The sequence below is a fragment of the Myodes glareolus genome, chromosome 21, assembly GCF_982192425.1.
Source record: "Myodes glareolus chromosome 21, mMyoGla1.1, whole genome shotgun sequence".
Taxonomy (NCBI): domain Eukaryota; kingdom Metazoa; phylum Chordata; class Mammalia; order Rodentia; family Cricetidae; genus Myodes; species Myodes glareolus.
Window position 1 is genome coordinate 15,740,472 of NC_142046.1, and position 22,486 is coordinate 15,762,957.

At 52.1% G+C, this 22,486-nt stretch overlaps 2 protein-coding genes across 13 annotated transcripts in view; both read right to left on the reverse strand.

Moving 5' to 3' along the window:
• Odf2 (outer dense fiber of sperm tails 2) overlaps positions 1-1,260 on the reverse strand; it is a 39,869-nt gene extending 38,609 nt beyond the window's left edge. For 2 of the 8 annotated variants that reach the window (XM_048431921.2, XM_048431920.2), the window contains exon 1: positions 562-740. In XM_048431921.2, the coding sequence (XP_048287878.1) occupies positions 562-725 (164 nt within the window). In that variant the 5' untranslated portion in view covers positions 726-740. Of the gene's footprint in view, positions 1-265; positions 391-561; positions 741-1,207 lie in introns of those variants that run through there. The other 6 variants (XM_048431924.2, XM_048431929.2, XM_048431926.3 and 3 more) reach the window with 4 other exon arrangements.
• Positions 1,261-4,694: 3,434 nt separating this feature from the next.
• The window catches only part of Cercam (cerebral endothelial cell adhesion molecule), a 34,316-nt gene continuing 16,524 nt past the window's right edge, over positions 4,695-22,486 (reverse strand). For 2 of the 5 annotated variants that reach the window (XM_085681432.2, XM_085681431.2), the window contains exons 2-17: positions 18,421-18,513; positions 17,174-17,258; positions 17,031-17,085; positions 16,549-16,653; positions 14,478-14,588; positions 14,235-14,352; positions 13,089-13,223; positions 12,785-12,989; positions 10,749-10,868; positions 10,201-10,277; positions 10,020-10,126; positions 8,460-8,592; positions 6,667-6,794; positions 6,290-6,493; positions 5,429-5,681; positions 4,695-5,180 (exon numbers count right to left, since the gene is read on the reverse strand). In XM_085681432.2, coding sequence (XP_085537558.2) covers positions 5,429-5,681; positions 6,290-6,493; positions 6,667-6,794; positions 8,460-8,592; positions 10,020-10,126; positions 10,201-10,277; positions 10,749-10,868; positions 12,785-12,989; positions 13,089-13,223; positions 14,235-14,352; positions 14,478-14,588; positions 16,549-16,653; positions 17,031-17,047 — 1,713 coding nt within the window. In that variant the 5' untranslated portion in view covers positions 17,048-17,085; positions 17,174-17,258; positions 18,421-18,513 and the 3' untranslated portion in view covers positions 4,695-5,180. Of the gene's footprint in view, positions 5,181-5,428; positions 5,682-6,289; positions 6,494-6,666; positions 6,795-8,459; positions 8,593-10,019; positions 10,127-10,200; positions 10,278-10,748; positions 10,869-12,784; positions 12,990-13,088; positions 13,224-14,234; positions 14,353-14,477; positions 14,589-15,905; positions 16,181-16,548; positions 16,654-17,030; positions 17,086-17,173; positions 17,259-18,420; positions 18,514-22,486 lie in introns of those variants that run through there. The other 3 variants (XM_048431919.3, XM_048431914.3, XM_048431915.3) reach the window with 3 other exon arrangements.

A 22,486-nucleotide genomic window follows, 5' to 3' on the forward strand; every position in this document is an offset into this window, starting at 1 on the left:
GATGGAGGGATATTCGGGGCGGTGCCCGGGCAACAGTGTCCTAGGTGAAGGGGCGTTCCCGGCAGAATAGCTACCGTGGAGAACCAATAGATGGAGAGGGAGGAGCGGCGGTCAGGGCAGGGTGACAGGGACAGCGGGGTAGCTCCAAGGCCGCCCGCATCCCCGGGGCTGGCGGGGAGGGTCCCCGAGCACACGTAACTGCTGCGGCCCAGACCTCAGGGAACAGGAATGGCCTCCGGGGAGGCTGGGGCACACGGCCACCCACCAGCGGGCAAGAGGGGATGGGGTTCTGCCCATAGAAGGGCGCAGCCCTGCCCGAGGGCAGCAGAGGAGGGAAAGAGCCCTGCCGACGGCCCGGAGATGACGGAGGCGGCCGGCCCGCCCGTTAGCGGGAGGAGGACGGGCCCGCGCCCAACGAGGGGCGGGGCGGGCCGGGTTCGGACGCAGAAAGGAGCGCGCCTGGACGCGGGGACCGTGCCCGGTCGAGCCAGCCCCAGGCTGGGAGCGCGGGGCTTGAACCCGCGGCGCTCTGGCGCCCCGCCCCGCCGCGCAGCCCCTCACCAAGAGCGGCACGGCTGCGCCCAGAACCGTCTTCTTATGAAGTCGTTGAAGTCGGAGGCCAGGGTCGTGCCATGGAGACGCCGCGGCGGATGCAGTCCGGCTCCCGCGGCGGCTCCTCCCCGCTTCCGCCTCCTTTTCCGACAACCGGTCGGCAGCTCGCCCATTGGCCAGTTCAAACCCCCCCCGGAGCCCCTCGGGTTTCGCCATTTAGGCCCTGCCCCCAGCGTCACAGAGATGCCCCGCCCCACTGAGGACGCTCCGCCCACTTCCGGGCCTCGTGGCCGGCCCACCACCCCGTCGCCAGGGAGACGCACGACGCCTCCCGTGCAGACCTGCCTGATCTTGTCCCACCGTTCAGAGCCCCGCGTCCCCTCCGCCATTTTTGCCCTGGTACTCCGACTCCTAAGCCCTAACGCGCCCAGCTCGAAACACAGTAGGAAGCTGGGTGCAGAGGAGGACGGCTGAACAGGCGACAGGCTGGGGCTTCTGGAAAGCCATCCTTGTGCCTAGTCCTCTCAGTGCAGACAGTTTGTGCACACTACCCAGACTGTGCCCCTATCCCACACCGCCCAAACAGAAGGAAGACGTCCCACTCCCCACGCCCCTCGCCACCCTCTGGGACGCCGAACGCCGCCTCTGTACGGACCTACTCTGCTGAGGTTCTCTCTGCTGAGCCGCCATCTTCTCAACTATGTTTCCCTATTAGCCAATCGTGGGGGACTGTCACGTGGCTCACGTTGCCGCCCTGGATTCTGGGAGACCTTAACAACCTCAGGGCCAGGGAGACCTCCTTTCCTTGACTCCCTTATTTCCAACACAGCAGGGTGCTCCCACTAGCTCCTCCCTGGAGTGTGAACCTCAACTGCTTTCCCACCTTTACCCTCAGCCTTTCTCACATTGTCTTATCTGTTCTTCAACCCTTGCCAGTTCGTGGTATGCATCTGGCCTGACTCTGACTGCCCTTGAGCAGAGATCCACCTGCGTCTGCCTCCTGAGAGCTGAGATTAAAGGAATGTCGTCCATACCAAGTCTTCATTATTATTATTATTATTATTTGTTTTAATGCCTGTAATCTCAGCAATGAAGAGGCTGGGGCGGGAAGATTGCCATGAGTTGGAAGCCAGTCTGGATCCCTCAGTCATAACCTTAACATTCTGGGGTTCTGTAAGATCAAATCTACTGCCCAGCTATGGGATAAAGGCTCAATGGTTGAGGCCTGGCCTGACATAAGCAAAACCCTAGGTTCTATTTCAGTACCACATAAATTCTATAAACTCCCTCCACTGTCCAGCAATCTAGACTATGACCAACAGTAGCTTTTCAGCTATTTTTGCTCTTCTGCATTCTGAACATCAAGTTCCTTGTTTTCTTTTTTGACTAATTAAATATATTTACATGCAAACTCCTGAAATTTGTGGGTATTTTTTGAAAGAAAATCCTTGAGTGGAACTGGAACCAGGCTTGGAGGTTTGGAGGCACAGACCTGAGATCCCACTCTCATGCAGTTGACACAGGAACACCTCTAATTCAGGACCAGCTTGTGCTGCGCAGTAAGACTCCACCTCCAAAGCAAATTCTCAGCAAAATTCCAGGACGTCTGTCTCTGGTGGTGGCTACATGGGTTAAGTTCCTTATTTTCACAGAGAAAAATAAAGCTGCAACAGAACTAAGAAGCCATGCAACAGTAGAAGCCGCCTGAAGCTCCCTCCTCCCTGCAGTCATCTGTGGGCCAGCTCGAGAGGGAGGATTTCTCAGCTCCCTCTGTGTGTGTGGGTCCAGCATGCATGCCATGAACCTACATACAGATCCATCACTACCTATGCTGGGTGCTCTCTTAAGCAAGAACCACATCTTCCTGTCCTGCAGAGCCTGGCACCAAACAGGTTCTGGTGAGCTTCAGATCAAAACTCCTATAAAGGACAGCAGTGCTGGTGTCCGTCTTTAATGTCTTTAATCCCAGCACTCAGGAAGCAGAAGCAGGCAGATTTCTGTGAGTTGGAGGCCAGCCTGTCTACATAGCAAGTTCCTGGACAACCAGGGCTACTAGAGAAACCCTGTCTTCAAAAAAATAAAATAAAACTCGTATTCAAAGTTTAGGGCCAAGAGGAAAACTATCATCTTACAGCTACCTAAATATTCCTATATATTCCTTCCTTTTCTGTGAACTCCAGGGAGTTTTGAGGGCTCCAGTCCCTGGCCCCAGGCACACAACTCTGTACTGAGAGATGTCTATTACAGTCCCCTTGGTTGAGATCTCTCCATTTACCCAAGGGCCTGATTAGGTTGTTTCCATGCAGGAACACCTGCTCCAGGGTGCTGACGCAATTGCCACATCCTTGACCTGGGGAGAGAAATCAATGCTACGAAGCGGGTCTGGCTTTGTCTTCTGGGTGCTTTTCAGACTTGATGGAGGGTCTGAAAGAAACTCTCCCAGGCCCTCAAGGTTTGGCCTTCTTGGATTCCCTGAGCTGCCCCTCACTGCTCTTAAGCCTTGGATAAATGTTGAACTCGGTGATGGTACTACAATCTGAGTGTGGTCCGTGAACTAACAGCATCAGCAGCACTAGGGAACTTCTTAAAAACACAAATCAGTTGGGTGTGATGGCACAGGCCTTTAATCCCGGCACTCAGCAGGAGGCAGAGGCTAGTGGATCTCTGAGTTCAAGGCCAGCCTGGTCTATATAGTGAGTTTCAGAACAGCAGTGCTACGTGGAAAAACTCTGCTTTGAAAACAAAAAAATAAAATAAAAACATAAATCCTTAGGTCTGGGTATGAGAATTAGGCTGACTTCAAAGTTGAGATCTTCCTGCTTCTGCTGTCCAAGTATATCACCACCCTGACTTACTTTTGTTTGTAAGATTTATTATCTTCTAAATATTTATATGTGTGTATGTGCACGCATACATACTAGTGCAGGTACAAGAAGGTCAGAAAAAAAAAGTTGGATCTCCTGGAACTGGAGTTATAGACAGTTGTGAACTGCCATGTAGGTGCTGGAAAATGAACCTAGGTTCTCTGGATGAGCAGCCCGTGCTCTTAGCCACCGAGGCATTTCCTAAGCCCCATTGTCAGGCTTTCGGTGGTTTGTAGTGTTTTCTTGTCTTCAGCACTGGACAGGGCTCCACATCCAGGCACCTGCCAACTCCTTCCTGTCTGTCCCATTCACTGCTGAATCCTTAGTGTCCCATCTCAACCCCTGAGTTCATCGAATTCTACAGAATGAATGAAAATATTACTTGCTCCTGATCACAGCCACCTAGAGGTAACGGTTTTCACCCTCAAAAGAGCATCACATCCTCAGCTCTGAGAGTCCTTGGAGCCAAGGCAGGTCCTCACCCAAGGACAGAGCGCACTGACAGCCCAACCTCAGGGGGTACCAGTGGACTCTGCCACGACAGGGCACTCACAGAACTCACGTCCAAAGGCTGCCCTGGAAGACAGGTGGGAAAGGGGCGCCTCTGAAGGAGAGAGCCTGTTAGTGTTGGTGGGGGCTAAGGCATGATCAAGACAAGGAGTCCCCTCCCCCTCGATCTTACAGTCAGCTAAGGACAAGCGTCTGAGGGCTGCTACGTGCAGAGACCTGTTCCTTTGTGACTAGTGGAAGGAGGGAAGCCCCCCACTTCCCAAGCAGAAGGGCACAGCATGCGGAGTAGCCTATAACATCTCTGCTGCCTCGGCTGGATTGACTCTAAATTTTCCATCCTCCCTTCTCCATTATGGGTTCTGAAGAAGGGAAGAACCTGGCCCACAAGGCAAGCACCATGCCAGCTGGCGCCTTCTGGTGGGTCTCTTCCTTAGGTCCCGAACAGAACCGGGGCTCTCCCCAGCACAGTACTAGGCTTCTTGTGGACACAAGGATTGCAGTTACAGAGCAGCAACCCAAAAGGCAGGAGAGGGGGTGACCTCTGGCTGGACCTTGACCGGGCCCAAGCTGATGAGCAAAGGCTGAGGGTGACGTGAGTACCCATTCTGCTCAGAAGCTATACCTCTACCTACTGAAGGGGACATGGGTGCCCAGCCAGGAAGCAAGCACCTGCCAACTTGAGCACTCTTCCTGTGCCCTCGCTCTCTGTCCCTAACTCAGGGGTCTCCTGCCTGGGCCTGGTGAGATGCAGAGAGGCTCAGCTGTTACTGAAGTATAAAGTGCCAATGCAGTGGACTTTTATTGAAGGCTTACTGTGTGCCAGGCACCAGGTGTGCCTCCCGCCTTCCCGCACTTTCTGCCAGCCAGGGAAAAGGGTGCACGTGAGCCCCAGCTGTGAAGCCAGGGACGGGGCTGAGGTGGAGGTAGATGGAAGCAAGGTAGCCCCAGCAGGCTGAGTCCTCAGAGAGGGCAGGAGTCAGGATTCTAGGGTCTGGCCAGCTTGAAACCTGAAGGCTGGGGCCTCCCCTGTTCCTGAGTCCACTGGGCTCCAAATCTGCGTGTGGAATCAAGAGTCTTGTCTTCTTGTTCTGACGTTCAGGGAATGGACTATCTCAGAATAGTTCTCCCAACCTGGGAGGGCTCCAGAGGTGGAAGGATGGCAGAGCCAAGAGAACAGTCAGGCTTCTGCTGAGACTCTCCTCTCTGTTCTTGTTGCTCCTTTGGAGTTCCAACTCGGACCTTGTCGGCTAGAGGCTGAGGGGGCAAGAAGGGAGCAAAAGTCAGACAGAGACACCAACAGCTGTGGAGAGAGAGAGACAGACAAACACAAGACAGATGAAGACAAAGCTAGAGAAATCAAGAAGAAGAGCTCAAGAGATGGGGGTGGAGTAGGAGGACGGAAGAGAAGCAGGAAGCTAAGGTGGAAAGAAAGGGACCTGCAGCCATGCCCTGGGGGAGAAAGCCCAGGCCATGGACTGGTCCTCTTCCAGGCCCAGCCTCACCTAGAGCTCATCCCTGGGGTGAGGGTGGAGGCTATATCCACTGCTGCCAGCCAGGTGCAGGTGGGGGCCACGAAGAGTCTTTTGAGAGCCAGTCCAGCTAATGAGGCGGCCACTGTCATCATCCCAGGGGGAAGATGTCTCTGTGTCACTGAGCCACTCAGCATCTCCCGCATAGTGGGTGGGGGAGGCAAGCAGAGGCCGGGCTGAGAAGGCTTGGAGGTCCCGGGGCCAGAAATATGCCTTGTACTGGTCACTGTGGGTGAGAGAAGAAAGCTTAGGTGGATTGAAGCAACTCTCCTCCTAGACCCTGTGAGGCTCATTCAGAGCTGGAGCCTTGGCTGTCTGCACTACCTCTGCCCTGCCCCATTAGTCCTCATGGCTACTTGAGAAGTGGCGCTTTTAATATCCCATGATGAGGGCACTGAGGCTCAGTACTGAGTCATATGATTGAAAACCACATGCACAGGGGCTGGAGAGATGGCTCGGCCTGTAAGAGTGTTCATTGCTTGTTCAGGGATCCAGCACCCACATCAAGTGGCTCTCTACTGCCTGTAAGTCCAGCTGTAGGGGGCTCTGTGCCCTCTTCTGGCCTCCTTGGACACCTGCACACATATATACATACCCATACACAGATACACATAATTCAAAATTAAAAATAAATCTGAAAAAAGAACCCACATGAGAATGGACAGCACAGAGTTCACATCTAGCTGGGCCTGGCACCTGGGCAACTTTTGAGTGGGTTCACCAAGGCCACATGAGTGAACCCTGACCATCTCCCTCTCTCTACCTGCCTAGCGAGGGTTTTCTGTAGTGGGCCCCTGGCTAGAATGACCCTGCCCTGCCCCACCCAGCTCTCACTTTGGGTGTTGATCAAACATGATGGGCAGGAACTCATCCACAGGGAGCATGCGTTGCAGAGGCCGGGAGGCTAACAGTTTGCGAGCGCCTGCCAGGCTCAAGGTATACGCTAGTGTCCAGTAGGAGTACCCAGCCACCACCAGACCAGGCAGACCCTCGACAGCCACCTCCTCCTCAGGGTTCACCTGCTTCCGGCCAAGATAGCTGCAAAGGACACCGAGGGAGACAGGGTCACTATAGAGCCTGGGGTATCTTGGCCCTCCCACAGGTATGCTAGGGCCAGGCTATGCAGGACGTGCTAGCTAGGATCCCAGCAGAAGAAGCAGACCCCAGAGGCATATTCTCTCCCCCTGGGCCCTGAGAGGCAGTCTGCCTACATCAGGTCCCACAAAAGCTTCTGAGTCACCACGTCCTCCATCAGCCGTTCCAGCCGCCTCCGGAAGTTGTCCTCAAAGCGGACGTCATCCTCAAACACCACAACCCTGGCCAGGCCCCTGACAACCACCTGTGGGACACATGACAGGGGAGAAAACTGCAGATTTGAGCTGCCCTGTTCCTACCTGTCTGGACCCAGACCAGCACGCTCTTCTTGGCTAAGTGCCACATACTAAGCCCTGGCCGTACCATGTAGCTACCCCAAAGCCTGCTGGGGCTCCCACTGCCTGGGGACGGAATTCCTCTTGCTCTGACATTCAAGCCCCTTGAGTTCCCACACCCTAATGTAGCTGACAGGAGATTCATGGTGACAGTCATGACTTTGGCTACATTTACTGAAAACTACGCTCTCCCAGGAGCCTGTGCCATTGCTCAGCCTCGGAGAAGCACAGGTGCATGCATGCTCTGTCCGTCACCTAAAGCTGGGGTGGGTAGGGAGTGTAAGAGATTCCAGCCCCTAAAATCACCAAGAAAAGCTACTTTTTGAAACTATGGAAAATGTGGAAGGAATGTGAAGTCATCTGGGGAGAAAGCCAACTGAGTCATCCTTTCAATTTGCTCACAGATGGCTAATAGAAAAAAGACCACACACTCCCCAGCAACAGAAGAAAAAAAAAAAAAAAACAATGTATATACACACTGCCTTCTGGAGGGGGCATCCTCGGGGACCCAGTGCCCTCCAGTTCTCAATGCTGCTGCCCCAGCCAGAGACTGAAGCCTAGCATGTACCTAAGTGTATCTGCCTGGAAGGCTCTTCTCCCTGCCTTCCCTGACCCCAAGGCAAGGCAGACTGACAGAACCACAAAATGCAGCCTTGAGCCTCTCCTGATTTCTGAGACCCAGGTTGTTTCCTTCATTTTATGTGTGTTCGTGCTTACATTTGGAGACCAGGGTCAATGTTGGAATGTCTTTCTTTATGGCATGACATCTTTTTTTTTTTTAATTTATGTTATGTGCATTGCCTCGCTACAGACAGTTGTGAGCTGCCATGTGGTTGCTGGGAATTGAACCCAGGACCTTTGGAAGAGCAGTCAATGCTCTTAATCACTGAGCCATCTCTTGAGGCCCCCCCACACATCCTTTTTTAATTTTTGAGAAAGGATTTCTCTGTGTAGCCTTGGCTGTCCTAGAACCCGCTCTGTAAACCAGGCTGGCCTCAAACTTACAGAGATCCACCTGCCTCTGCCTCCCAGGTACTGGGATTAAAGGTAGCACCCGCCATAATTTTTGAGGCAGGGTCACTCACAGAACCTGGAGCTTTCTATTTCATCTAGACTGGTTTGCCAGGCAAACTCACAGGATCTGTCCCCAGCACTAGGGTTACAGATGTGCCCCGCTGTTCCCTGCTTTTGCAGGTACTGAGATCTGTGTTCTGGTCCTCCTGTTTCCCCAGCAAGCACTCTACCACTGAGTCATCTCCCCACCCACAGGATCTCTCTCTTGTAGGAATGAGACAGACACGGTTTGTTCGTCCCCTGTCCCCTGTGTTACCAGACAAGAGTCCCTTTTAGGGAACAGCCAGTGCTCACCAGAGACAATAGAATGAATAAAGTCACCTCTGGGGGGTGCCAGGGAAGTGTTGACCAGGAAGAAGGTCCAGTGAGCCTTTTTTTTCTGGGTGCATTTATTCACTCAGTGGCTCAACCACTTGTGTGCCTGACTCACAGCAGTGACTAAGACAGTCAGTCTCTTTGCTGTCCCTGAAGGGCATGCTCCAGAGGGCAAGTATCCTCACCTCTTCCCAGATGGAGTAGTGGCTGAGGAAGCAGCCCACCTCACCCTTGGTCAGTGTGCGGCCCGAGTAAGGGTCCTGGTAGCCAGGGAGCAGGTCCACACCCAGGTGCTTAAGGATACTGCTGTTGAGTGTCCTACGAGACACAAGCATAAGTGGGTGACAAGTGCCAACCAGAGCCTCCATCCAGAGGGTCCTCTCTATAGGTGTTGGAATCACACAGGAGCCTGCTTTAGGGGAGGATCCAGCTCCGTGTGGCCTGAAGCTGTCAAGGTTTGGCTTTAGCCTCTAACCTAGAACTCTAGCATCCTTATGGAAGCCTCAGGAGAACGGACTTTGGAATACCCCAGGACGAGTGGACAACCTGCTAGAGATTTCCTGCACCAAGGTCCAGTCAAGCACAGACATCCCACAGGGCAGCCAGGTATAATGGTGCAGGCCTGTAATCTAAGAGCTTGGGAGACAGAGGCAGGCAGATCCTTTTGGATCTGAGGCCAAGCCTGGTCTACACAGTGAGTTCCAGGCCAGTCAGGAATGTGCGAGATCCTATATTGAGAGGGAAGGAGGGAAGGAGAGAGGCACACACACAGACAGAATAAAGCACCTCCTGATGCAGCTGTGTAAGCCCAGCTCTTGGGAGGCAGAAACAGAAGGGTCAGGAATTTAATGCCATCCTCATTTATATAATAAGTTCAAGACCAAACTTAGCTACAAGACCCTGCCTCAAAAAAACCAAGCCAAGGACCAGTGGGATGGTTCAGTGGGACACAGTGTTTGGCCTGAAATCCTGAGAATGTGAATTCAGTCCCTGGGCCCACAGTGGAAGGAGAGGATGACTCCCAAAGCCTCCACAGGAACACCGTGGCATGTGTGTGCCCCTCACACACCAATAAATAAATACACTTAAAATTTTTCTAAATAAATCTCAAAAGAATAACGGAGAAATATGATCAAAGCACATTACTTATGTAAAATTGTGATATACATAAAACACTTTTTTATACTTGTGAACAAAAGGAACCTGGGGGTTTGAAGTCAACAGCAGCTGGCATATGGGCCATGTGACCCTGCTGGCAATAGCTTGACCTCTGGATCTCTGTGGCACACAGCCACACTTCTTGCACACTTCACACTCCAGCCCCTCAGGGGCCTAACTCTAGCATAGAGAACATCTCTGAGACCGACCACCCACCCCTTGGGGTACTTTCTAGGTGCTAGATTCTGCCTAAATGTCTCACTGGACCCTCAGGGACCACAAGAACCAAGCATGATGATACATCTTTTGTAAGTGAGGCTGAGATGGGCCAGCTTGAGAGAGTTTATAGAGCCAGTATGTGACAGGCCTCAACCCAGGCCCCAGAGCCCTCTGCACTGCCTTTGGGTGGACTGCAGGAGGACATCTTATCCTGCCAGCCTGTGCTGGCACTCCTGAGACAGCAGGACCCAGGCCCTATGTGGCTACCTCCTGGATCCTTAGGATGTTCATGCAACTGTTCTGTTTGTCCATTCCTAGGATTTCAGATGGGTTTTATGGTCCCTGAGACCCATCCGTGGGAGCCTCACCTGCCATCCACAGCATCTACTACCTGAGCAGAGATCTCCATCTCCCAGAGAGAGGTCAGCATTCGAGCCCGGCGCTGGGGTCTGCGGGCCAGGCTGATAACAAAGACCTAGAGGAAGCAGAGGTAAGTCTAGAGAGGGTAGCTCATTCACCCCACCCCAACCCAAGAGGCTGGAGACTTACTTCATCAAATCCCATCTTGTTGGGCTTCTTTGGGGGCCGAGACACATGAGCTGAGGCCAGCATAGGGAGTCCATCCACTGTAAAAGGAAACAGCACCCCCAACCACCAGGCATGAGTCCATACTGGCTCCTGGTCACAGACACAGCCCCAGCTTCATTCCTATCACTGCAGCAGAACACCTAACAGGATGGGCTCCCTGAACTCCTACCCCATTCTACAGATCAGAAGACTGAGGTGCCACAGGTAAATGGACTCACTCATTGTCATGACACGAGTCAAGGTAGGCGCCCAGACACGCTTAAATCTATACCTAGAGGGCTGGAGAGATGGCTCAGAGGTTAAGGATGCTGACTGTTCTTCCAGAGGTCCTGAGTTCCCAGCAACCACATGGTGGCTCACAACCATCTACAATGAGATCTGGTACCCTCTTCTGGCATGCGGGCATACATGGAGGCAGCACACTGTATTGTATACATAATAAATAAAATATTAAAAAAAACTACACCTAGACAAGGAGCACTGTGGGAAGGGAAGGACCCCAGCCTCACCCAGTGCTTCCAGAATCAGATGGATGAAGTTGGTCTTTTCTTCCTCCAGTCCCTGGTGGGGCTTCACTGCCACGTTCATGTACCCATATCGATGGTCATTGCACACGTGCATCGAGACCCCTGCAGAAAGGCTCCCCTGAGTGCTGGAGTTGGGGTGAGTCTGTCAGGAGACACTGCCGGTGACCCAAATCTTTTTGTTTGTTTGTTTGTTTGCTTTTGTTTTTTGAGACAGGGTTTCTCTCTGTAACAGTTCTGGCTCTCCTGAACCTTGTTCTGCAGACCAGGTTGGCCTCAAACTCACAGAGATCCACCTGCCTCTGCCTCCCAAGTGCCGGGATTAAAGGCGTGCGGCATCACCGCCCGGCCCCAAGTCTTGTCTGGGACTCAGTTTTTGACACAGTGGTGACATCTCCAGTAGTTTTTGTCTTGTTTACACACTGCAGACTTCTCCAACACCTTGGGGGCAAAACAATCAGCACCCGGTTCTGATTCACCAGCACCCTAAGGACACACTGCTTGCTCTGGGGTTTGATAGACACCTCTAACCCTCCCTGATCCCCAGTAAAGTTTCCCCAACACCAGACAGTCAGAGTCCTAGCTACAACTCAGCCTCAGTCTGAGTTCAAACCCCAGTGCTGCAGCCTTCTCAAGCATGGTGTTCAGTATCACTGTATATTAATCTTGTCTTCAGCTCTTCCTTGGGATTGTTGGGGTATTTTTGGTAGGGAGAAGGCAGATGGAGACAGGGTCTCACTTTGTAGCCTTAGCTATCCTGGAACTCCTCGTGTAGCCTAGGATGACCTTGAACTCATGGAGATCTGGAGTGTTGGGATCAAAGGCATATGCCAGCATGCCAAATTTCTTGGAATTGAATTTATCCCGCACATACCTAAACACTTCCTTTCTAAGTAACTTTCCTCTTAAAAATAATAACAGGCCAGGTGGTGGTGCACACCTTTAATCCAGCACTTTGGAGGCAGAAGCAGGCAGACCTCTGTGAGTTTGAGGCTAGCCTGGTCTATAGAGTGAGTTCCAGGACATGCGCCAAAGCTACACAGAGAAACCCTGTTTTGAAAAACCAAATAATAACAACAACAACAACAATAATAATACATAATAACATTATTATCATTATTATTGTTAAGGGGTGAGGAAGAGATGGCTCAGCAATGAAAAGCACTTGCTGCTGTTGCAGAAGACCTTAGTTCAGTTCACAACTACCTTCAAATCCAGTCCAGGGTATCAGACACCCTCTTCTGGCTTCCCATGGCACTGCACCCATGAGGTACACATGGATACATACTTATATGCAGCAGGCAAACGTTCATGCACATAGCATAAAAATAAATAATAATGCCAGGTATAATGGTGCACATCTTTAATCCCAGCATGTGGGATGCAGAGGCAGGTGGATTTCTGAGTTCAAGGCCAGCCTGGTCTACAGAATGAGTTCCAGGACAGTCAGAGATACATAGTTTTTCTTGTCTTGGAAAACCAAACCAAACCAAAACAAAAACAAAAACACAAACAAGCAAATAAATAAATAATAAATGATAAACCTTTGGAAAAAAACAACTCTACTGAGCATGTGTGTGAGATGGCTCAGAAGCTAAAGGTACTTGCTGTTTGCTTTATTACTGCCTGCCCAGACTTTGGATGCCAGTCCAAGAGTTTCCTTCCTTCCTGAGGTCTTCTCTGACTAAATCCACTCTGGCCTGAGCTGTCAGCACACGTATAGTCAAGGCCTCCTTGTCAGTCCTGACTGCCACGCTCTCCCAGTTCTGTCACACACGTCACCAGTGCATGTTCCATAAATATGTGCCCGATGAAGCAGTCACTGAAACTGCCCAAATGGGAATAGTCAGAGTCTGTCTCCTCCGCTAGGCAAGAGACATAAGACAGGTTAGGGCCCAAAGAAGCAACAGGACTTGACAGGATGAAATGTGAGGTGGAAAATGGCATGCTAAGCAGGGGGACCCAGCAGGTGCAAAACCCCAGGGGCCTGCAAGCAATGCTTGAGAAGGCCCGGTCCTCACCAGCAGCCTGGCAGGCATAGGCAAAGACAATGATGTCATCAAAAGGCCAAGTGTAGTTGGGATGAGGTGGGTAGAAGGCCAGCTGGGCTGTGTCCTCAGTCTTCAAGGACACCAGGAAGGTAGAGTGGACCATAGGGACCTGGAAGCAGCCCTGGCGCTGGCGGTTCTTGGTAGGGAAGTACTCAGCTGTGCGGCGATAGTAGCCCTGAAGAAAGGCAGGTTTGGGGCTGAGGCCCTGGCCTGTCCTGGCCCAAAGGGCCCTGAAGTCTCGGGCTCTGTGCTCTCGGAGTCCTCCCAGCCTCACCTGTGGTGTGATTCCGCACCAGAAGTTGGAGTAATAGGTCTGGGAGTCCAGCATTGGGGCCACCACCGGCAACTGCCGCTCTGTGAGAAGCCGCAGAGTCTGGTTGTTGGTGAGAATGTTGTCTGTGTCTGCGAACTTTGAGGAAGGAAGATGTCACAGGAATCCTGTCTGAGCCTCAGGACCAAAGAGCTCACTGAGTGGGAATTCCTTCAGAGTGACTCTAGGCAACATGCCCACAGATAGACCTAGCGGGGACCAGAGAGGTGGCTAGAGAGGTAAGGCACTTGCTGCCAAGCCTGACAACCTGACTTTGGCCTCAAACCCACACTGTAGAAGGAAGGAGCCAACTCTGAAAGCTGTCCCTGGCGTCCATATACCATAATGCGTGTGCATCTACACACATACACACAGGATACAAATAATTGGTGTGGGGAGACCTAACCAACACAGTCCATTTCTGACAAGAGGCCGAGCTGAGACACTAACTCGGAGCAGACCAGGTAGCAGCTCTGAGAATTTTATCTGAGATCTAGCTTAGAGGGGAGACCCAAAGAACTGCTCTGAGGGGAAATGCACTGGGCTCTTCCATCAACCATATGGTGGCTCACTACTGAGTGTAGCTCCATTTCCGGGGATCTGATGTCCTCTCCTGGCCTCTCTGGGCACTGCATGCACAAGGTGTACAGACGTACATGCTGGCAAGACACCCATTTTCATAAAACAAAAATAAGCTCAGGGCAGTGGTGGCGTACGCCTTTATTCCCAGCACTCAGGAGGCAGAGGCAGGTGGATCTTTGAGTTTGAGATCAGTTACAGACTGAATTCAGAACAGCCAGAGGTATACAGAAAAAAAGTATCTTGAAAAGGCAAATAAATAAACAAATAAATAAATAAATGAAACAAAAATAAATATTTAAAAAAATCTACTCTGTGCTCTAGTCCTGGGATTCAGGCTTGGTTTATACTCTAGGCAAAAGCTCAGGAACCTAGCTAGGCACAGCATATAAACTAAGTTATGTCCAAGTATGAGCTTAAATGCAGGGTCTCGGCTCATGATCCAGCCTGGTGGTTTGGTCATAACCAAGACTTCCGTCGGGGTTACCAGTACCTCCCACTCCTACCTATTCCCAGGCCAGGCCTCCTCACCAGGATGTAGTCAGCTCCCCAGGCCCTGGCAAAGGTCAGGGCTTCCTGCTTCAGCTCCATCACAAACTGATGCCTTTCTCTGGTCCAGTGCTTGGGGCTCTGTTCATCTGGGTAGGGCCTGAGGAGGCAAAGAGGTGAGGCGTTCTCCTTCTCTGCAGGGCAGTGGACAGCCTGTTCTGGGGACTGGCTGACACTGGTAACAGCTGCTTTCTGTCTTCTCCAGAACCCTTGCCCTCAGGTCACCTGGCCTCTTCCTCAGGCTTCCAGACCACAGCCCCGTAGTCACGGCCCACAGCAGCCAGCCACTCCCGCAGCATCTCTGTGGTGTTGTCCACATTGTGATCTGTGGCACACCTGTGAGCACAGGACAGGAAGACTGAGAGACCACGGCCACCGAAGGGCTGGAGCCCCGAGGTGCACTTGCCTTTGAAGTGCCCTTGGACACCCTCAAGTCTGGTCTGTCTTGAGAGCTACGGAGGAGAGGTATGCTGCAGTGGAGAGACCAGAGATGCTGTGTGACCTCGAGCAAGTTTTGCCCCTCTCTGGGCTTCACGTCCTCCCTTCTAATTTTGGGCCTCTTGCTGGGATTGAACCTAGAGACTTGTATACAGCGAGCACCCCTGATCACTGAGCCACAGCCTCACTCTGAGTGCACTTGATCTTGACATTGCACCTGCTATGTCCCCTCATTGTCTTCTGTCTTCACAGCACCACAAGCCAGGCCCTTTCCATCTCCGAGTCAGACAAAACAGTTTCTCTGCCCTAAGTGGTGATGAGGGCTACACCACGCTCTGAGCAACCCAGGAAAGTGCTGGAGGCCCGCGCTCTGTTACCATGGAACACAGCTTTCCCTCTGTTGGGGAAGGGGCTCTCATAACAGAGGTGGGACGCCTAGTCAAGAGCCCAGGTTTTAGGCGATACTGCCCCTTTAAGCCAGTTCCCCAGAAGTGAAGACTAACTACGTGTCAAGTCCTACAAGGGTGGGAACTAACTCCCAAACTGTGGGCAGCCTCCCCAGGCCACAGCTCCACCCCAGCCCAACTTTGGTGTGCTGTGAGGGGCAGTTATCTCCAACCTCAGCTTGGGCTCCTCCCTGCTTAGACTTTCATAGGCAGGCTGCTGTAGCCTCTGGGTCCAGCGGCCTATGGGACCACAGCCCCACCAGGAACCCACCAGTCCCTTTACCTGGAGAGAGTGGCAGTACCACTGGGGAGGGGACTCAGCCTGGTGCCCCTGCCCAGCATGCAGCCTGGAGCTGAGGGCTCCCTCCACCTGCTCTCTAGAAAACTCCAGTCTGACCGATCCTTGTTCCGAGGCTCCTGCGTGTTCTACTGACCAAGCTGACCACAGGTCCCCACTGAGATGCAGTGTGAGCTCCAAGGACTGGGTCAGAAAGGACAGGTCTAACCTTAACCCAGGGTAAGCTCGGGATGAGTAGGAGGCCCAAAGGAGGGGTGGATGTCCTTGTGCCCATCCATGGCCTCAGAGGTCTGCCCTTGCCCCTCGACAGATTAGGGACCCCGCTGAAGGGCCTGAGGCCCTGCGGGCAAGTCTGGGAGGGAGGAGCTTGCCCGGGTGGTGTCTGGGCAGGAGCAACGAAGCCTCTCGGTCAAAGGCTGTCCGGGATCCTGGGACTTGATGCCCAAATGTGCCCACCCATGGATCTCTCACCAGAGGGCCATCCTGGCCCGGGGATAGTCCAGGCGCTCCAGTGCGCCCAGGTAGTGGGGCAGAGAGTGTTCGGCATTGCGGGCCAGGATAGCAAGGACCACAGAGGGCAGCGTTGGCTCTGTGACACCCGCAGCCTGGAGCCGGGGTCCCAGCAGAAACAGCAGAGGCAGGAGCGAGGCAATGCTCATGGCGGGACTGGGTGGCTGCAGAGGCCCCCGGTCTCCCACCGCGGCAGGGAGGGGGCGGGACGGGCGGGGCATGGAGGCGGGGTCTTTGAGGGGCGTGGCCACAGCAGTGGGGCCCCTATGCCCCTCGCTGGCGCCTGCAGGCTCCACTATCCTCTTCTCAGCCTGGGCTCTAGATGTCCTGGGCCAGACACCTGTTCCAGACGCGTCCCCGGGACTGCCCTCTCTGTGTGGACCTCAAAAGGCGACGACAAGCAAGGGAGAATCCGGGGACTATGGTGTGCCCGTCGCACCCTGGACGTTCATCTCACTCCTGGAATTCGGGCACCCCGGAATCCTGACTCCCTGACCCTCAGCGGTGGGCCCGTGAGGCTGGCGGCTTCGCGGGGAGCCCCGACTTCCGACCCCTGCTCTGTCTGCGGCGCCCTCTGGCGGCCCCATCGGGGAACTCCACATACCCTCCAGATGACGCGCGACGGGCTGGAGAGCAAGCTCCGGCTTGGGGCGGGGACCGGGTGCGGCTGTTCTGGGCGAGTCCTATCATCACCTTCCACGCTCTGGCCCTTAAAGTAAGCAAAGCCCACTCAGATTGAGTATAGGACTTGGCGAGCACCACAGTACCCCTGATGGTCACTCAGCTCCACTTCAAAATAGGAGATACAGCCTCCTTTAGGATAGGGCGAGTCTTAGGACCCTGTCGGGGTGAAAGGGTCGGGGGTGGGGATAAGGACTCCAAAAGTTCCAGCTGGGTATCTGTCACCAACCTTTCCCTGAGTCTCCCCATCCTCACAAGTAAAACCTGATTGATAACACCTAACATGAGGGTCTGCTAGGGGTCCTTGAGAAAGAATGCATTTGAGGATTTCTCTTCCCGCCCTCCCCCGCACCCCCCCCCCCCCGCGAGTCTGAGCCAGGTTGGAAGAGAGACCTTTATATTCACCTTTGCTCCACTTGCATGTCTGCTTCCCAGGGTTCCCCTTCCGCCTGTTCTGACACTAGAGAAGGGAAGGAGCACACGAGGCTGGTGCACACTACCTATACTGACCGGACGGGAAGGAGTAGGTTCAATAAAGAAAGGTTTACCTGGTGATGAACTGCATCCTGGGGGCTGAACCCTGGAGTCTGATCTCTAGCCTAGCTCTGGTGGGCTATTTTCGGGCCAATGGTCCTGCAATGAGAAGGACCCCTCGAAACATCCTGGAGGGAAGCCGGAGTCCTCCTCCCTCTTGCTTGTCAGTCCCTGGCAGAGGTATTCCCAGTCCCCAATGAGGATTCTCCCTAAAGCTGTCCCCATCCTACACATCTAGAGCCTCTGCCCATGTATTAGTGCAGAAGTGATGTGGTCAGAGTGTGCCCCCCACCCCCCACCCCCGCCACCTGCTCAAAAGTGAGATCTAGTCAACAGCGCCATGGGACTAGGAAAAGAGGGGAGACTGGAGAGATGGCTCAGAGGTTAAGAGCAGTGACTGTTCTTTGGTTGCCCTTCCAGAGGTTCTGAGTTCAATTTCCAGCAACTACACAGTGGCTCACAACCATCTATAATAAGATCTGGCGCCCTCTTCTGGTGTGCAGGCACATAATAAATAAATAAATAGGTAGACGGGTCTAAAAAAAAAATGAGGGGTCAGGCAGTGATGGTGCACACCTTTAATCCCAGGACTCTGGAGGCAGAGACAGGTGGATCTCTGTGAGTTTGAGGCCAGCTTGGCCTACAGAGTGAGCTCCAGGACAGACTCCAAAGCTACAGAGAAATCTTGTCTCAAAAAAGAAGAAGAGGAGAAGAAGGAAGAGGGAAGGGCTGAGACTGGTGGGTCACACTTGCAATTCCAGCACTTAGGAGCCTGAGGCAGGAGGATGGCAAGCCTGGGCTACAGTAAGACCTCATCTCAAAAATAACCAATAAAGGGCTGGAGAGATGGCTCAGAGGTTAAGAGCACTGATTGCTCTTCCAAAGGTCCTGAGTTCAATTCCCAGCAACCACATGGTGGCTCACAACCATCTGTAATGGGGTCTAGTGTCCTCTTCTGGCCTATACACGCAGACAGAATATTGTATACATAATAAATAAATAAATAAATAAATAAATAAATACATTAATTAATTAAAAAAATAACCAATAAAAAATGTGACTTAGCATGGCGGTGGTGGCACATGCCTTTAATCCCAGCACTCGGGAGGCAGAGGCAGGTGGATTTCTGTGAGTTCCAGGCCAGCATGGTCTGCAAGAGCTAGTTCCAGGACAGGCTCCAAAGCCACAGAGAAACTGTGCCTCAAAAAATTTTTTAAAAAAATGTGGCTGAAGGGATGGGGTGGGGGTGAATGGCACATACCTTTAATTATAGCACTTGAAAGACAGAGGCAGGCAGGATGTCTGGGCCACAGAGTGAGTTCCAGGACAGCCAGAATTGCTACATAGAGAAACCCTGTTTTGAAAAACAAACAAAACAAAACAACATCAAAAGTGGGGTTGAAGAAATGGCTCAGCAGTTAAAAGCACTGACTATTTTCACAGAGAACCTGAATTCCCAGCACTCACATGGAGGCTCACAGCCGCTCCAGGCGGTCTGACACCCTCTTCTCGCCTCTACCAAACACTCATATGGTGCATAAGCACACCAGCAGGCAAAATAGTCAAACACATAAACACAGTTTTTTCTTTCTTCTTTCTTTCTTTCTTTCTTTCCTTCTTTCTTTCTTTCTTTCTTTCTTTCTTCCTTTTTTTTCTTCTTCAAGACAGGGTTTCTGTGGCTGTCCTTGAACTTGCTCTATAGATCTCTGGCCTCAAACTCAGACATCTACCTTTCTCTGCTGGGATTAAAGACATGTGCCATCACTGCCTGGTTTTTTTTCCCTCTCTCTCTCTTCCAAAAATAAAGAAGACCCGAGAGAAGTCCTCAAACCACAAGGTGCTATCTGTGAGGAACAGGCCTTCACCAGACACCAGATCATCTGGATCTTGTTCTTACATCCCCCCCCACGCCCCGCATCTCCAAAACTGTGAGCAAAAACTTCCTTGAGCTAGGAGGCACCGTGGAGCATACCTGCACCTTAGAGCTGGGTAGCCAGAGCGGGAGGATCCTGGCTTCAAAGGCATCCTGCAGCTACAGAGCAAGACCAGTTTGGGTCAGGCATGGTGTCCCATGTTGATAATCCTGACACTAGGCTAGAGATCCTCCTGAACCCCTCAGATCTGGGTTACAGACATGTGCCCCTGTGCCCAATTTTTACCTGAGTTACTCAGGTCCTTATGATGGTTAGGCAGGCGCTTTACCGATGGAGTCACCACCCCACCTACCCCCAAGTCCCCTGTGTTTTGTTTTCCTGAGACAAGCCTGAGTATCAGGATTGTAGACATGGGACACCATGCCTGGTCCAAGCTGGTCTTGCTCTGTAGTTGCAGGATGCCTTCAAACTCAGGATCCCCCTATGTCTGGCTGCCCAAGGCACTGTAGTGTTCATGTGCACATGCACACACGAATCTGCACATGCACACACACAAATTAAAAATAATAGCTATGTATGCCTTTAATTCCAGCACCCGGGAGACAGAGGCAGGCAGAACTCTGTGAGTTCGAGGCTAGCCTGGTCTACAGAGCGAGTTCCCAGGGCAGTCAGAGTTACACAGCGAAACCCTGTCTCAAACAAACAAACAAAAGACAGAGAAATCAAGGAATACACAAATACATACAGATATCTTTCACACAGAGAAATAGGCAAATACATTGAAAGAAAAGAAAGGAGGAAGTAAAGAAGGAGGAGGAAAGAAGGAAGGCCACTGAGGAAAGTAAACAAAACCACATTTCTCCTGCTCACCGTAATCTAGGCTATATTTTGTCATAATGGCCCAAAGGGACTCAGGAGGAACTTGTGGAGCATCCCAGGCCTAGAGTCTTCTCCAGCACGCTGACAGCTCCAGCTGCTTCCTCCCTCTGCACCCTCCCGGTGCCACCAGCCCTCCAGCCTGTCACTGCTCCTATTCCCCACAACTTTCCCATCACTCCTGCTTAGAAAAGTTCTGGAGTCCAACTAACTCCTGATCTCCACCCTCATCGAGGCCCCGCCCAGCTCCAGGCCCCGCCCAGCTCTGCAACCCTGTGTTCCTGTGCTCCTGCCTCTGTCTTCCCTGCTCTATCAAATGCCTTTGACTCCAACCCTGACCAGTGAGCCCCAAGCCATGTTCTGTGGCCCCGGCAACTCTCTTTTACATCCCCCAGAGTTTCCCCTCCTTTCCCCCAAGCCAGCTTCTGTTGTCTTTTACAGTGGAAAAACTTCCCCATCCTCCCAACAGAAGTCCCAACCTCCATACCATCCTTTCCTGTACCCACAACCTCTTCTTCTCCAATCTTCCTTCTAAATTCCAAGCGACTTTCATCTCTCCCAACTTAAAACAAGAGCACAGCAAGATGTCCGCGAGGTCTCTGCAGCCGCCTGGCGTCTCTCCCTCGAGAACGGAGAAACTCTTTCTGTTCACTACTTGACTCACAACAAGGCTACCTAGCACGACCAGCATCCTCCAGCCACTCCCACAAGCAAACTCTTCCTCCTCCAAAGGAGCTGGTCCAAGAGGGGTCAGCAGCTGTCCAGCAGCTGACAGCGAGAGCCACACCATCTTTCTGGACCCCAACCCTACTGCTCCCCACTTATATTCAAACTCCACCTTCCCAAAATAGAACTCCAGTCTTCCACCAAACCTAATAATTTCTCTGCCCCTCCAGGGAAGGGCACCTCCATGTGCTTAGTCCCTGGAAGCTGCCCCTCGAGTGTCTCTGTCCCTGGCTGGCTGTGTCTCCTGCACATGGCCACCCTCCTTCTGCAGCTCATTGGCACCACTCACCCAGACTCACCTCTCAACACCACCACGACCAGGCTTTCTCTCTGGGACTGATCCTGCCCATAGCCCTCTCTAAAATGCCTGCTGGTGTGACAGAGGCTACCTATCACCGCAGCTCTTGGGAGGCAAGAGCAGAGAGCTCTTCAAGGCCAGCCTGCGCTACAATAAATGTAATAAAGTGAAGCAAAATCTTGTCTCAAAATAAACACACAAACAACAGTGCAAGCCTAGAGCTCCACCTTGTCTGGCTCCAGAATAGCTCACAGTTCTGGAAGCTAAAAAGTTCAACACAGTGTCAGATGGCTAGGGCTGCTGAGACAGCTCAGTGGACAAAGGAGCTCACCACAAAGCATAACAACCTAAGTTTGACCCCAGGACCCACACGATGAAAGGGTAGAGCCAAATCCTAAAAGATGTACCTTGACCTCCCATACCTGCATGGGTATACGTGTTCATACACATGATCAATCAATAAATACAATAAAGAATACATTTAAAAAAACAAAAACAATGATGGCTAGACAAAGAGTTTGCCTAGCTTCTGCCAGCTCTGTGGAGGCAGAGACAGGTGTATCTCTGTGAGTTCAACTCCGGCCTGGTCTAGTTCCAGGATAGCTAAGGCTACACACACACACACACACACACACACACACACACAAATCCAGGGCTATCTGTTATCTGTTGCCATCTTCGGGCTCCAGAGGGCACTCCAAATGATATACAAACATAAAAGTGGGTACAATGCTACATAAAATAAAAATAATTAAATCTAAAAAAAATCATTCTGAATTAGAGATGCTGTCTCGAACCTACAACACTAAAACGTGGGAGTTGAGACAAGAGGATTACTTTGAGTTTGAGGCTAGCCTGGGCTACATAATGAGTTTGAGGAAAGTCTAATAGCCTGGGTTACAGTGTGAAAGAAAGAGAGAATGAGGAAGCTGAGCAGGGAGGTTGACCTGTAACTCAATGGTATAGTGTGTTCATAAGGCCCTGGCATCAATCTCCAGTCTGGGGGTGGGCAGATATATCAAGCATGGAGACAACAGGATCAGGAAGGAGTCCATGGCAACATAAGAAGTTCCAAGTCAGCCTAGGCAACATGAGACCTTGTGTTTAAAAAATAAAAAAAGAGGGGCTTGGAGAGACGACTCAGTGGTTAAGAGCACTGGCTGCTCTCTAGAGGTCCTGAGTTCACTTACTCAGCACCCATAAGGTGACTCACAACAACCATCTAGAGTGGGATCTGGTGCCTTCTTCTGGCCTGCAGACACACATGCAGACAGAACACCACATACATAAAACAAACAAACAAACAAATATTTTTTAAAAAAGAAAAGAGAAAAACTAGGCATGGTGACATATACTTGCATGCTTGCAATTCCAGCACTCCAAAAGCAGAGGCGGGAGAATGGTTGCAAGGGTGAAGCCAGCCTAGTACACACAGTGGCACTCTACCAAAGAAGACAAAAACGAGGGCGGAGGAGAAGGCTCAGCAGGTAAAGGTTCATGGTGCAAAGCCTGACACCTGAACTGGATTCCCAGGATCCATATACTCTGAGATC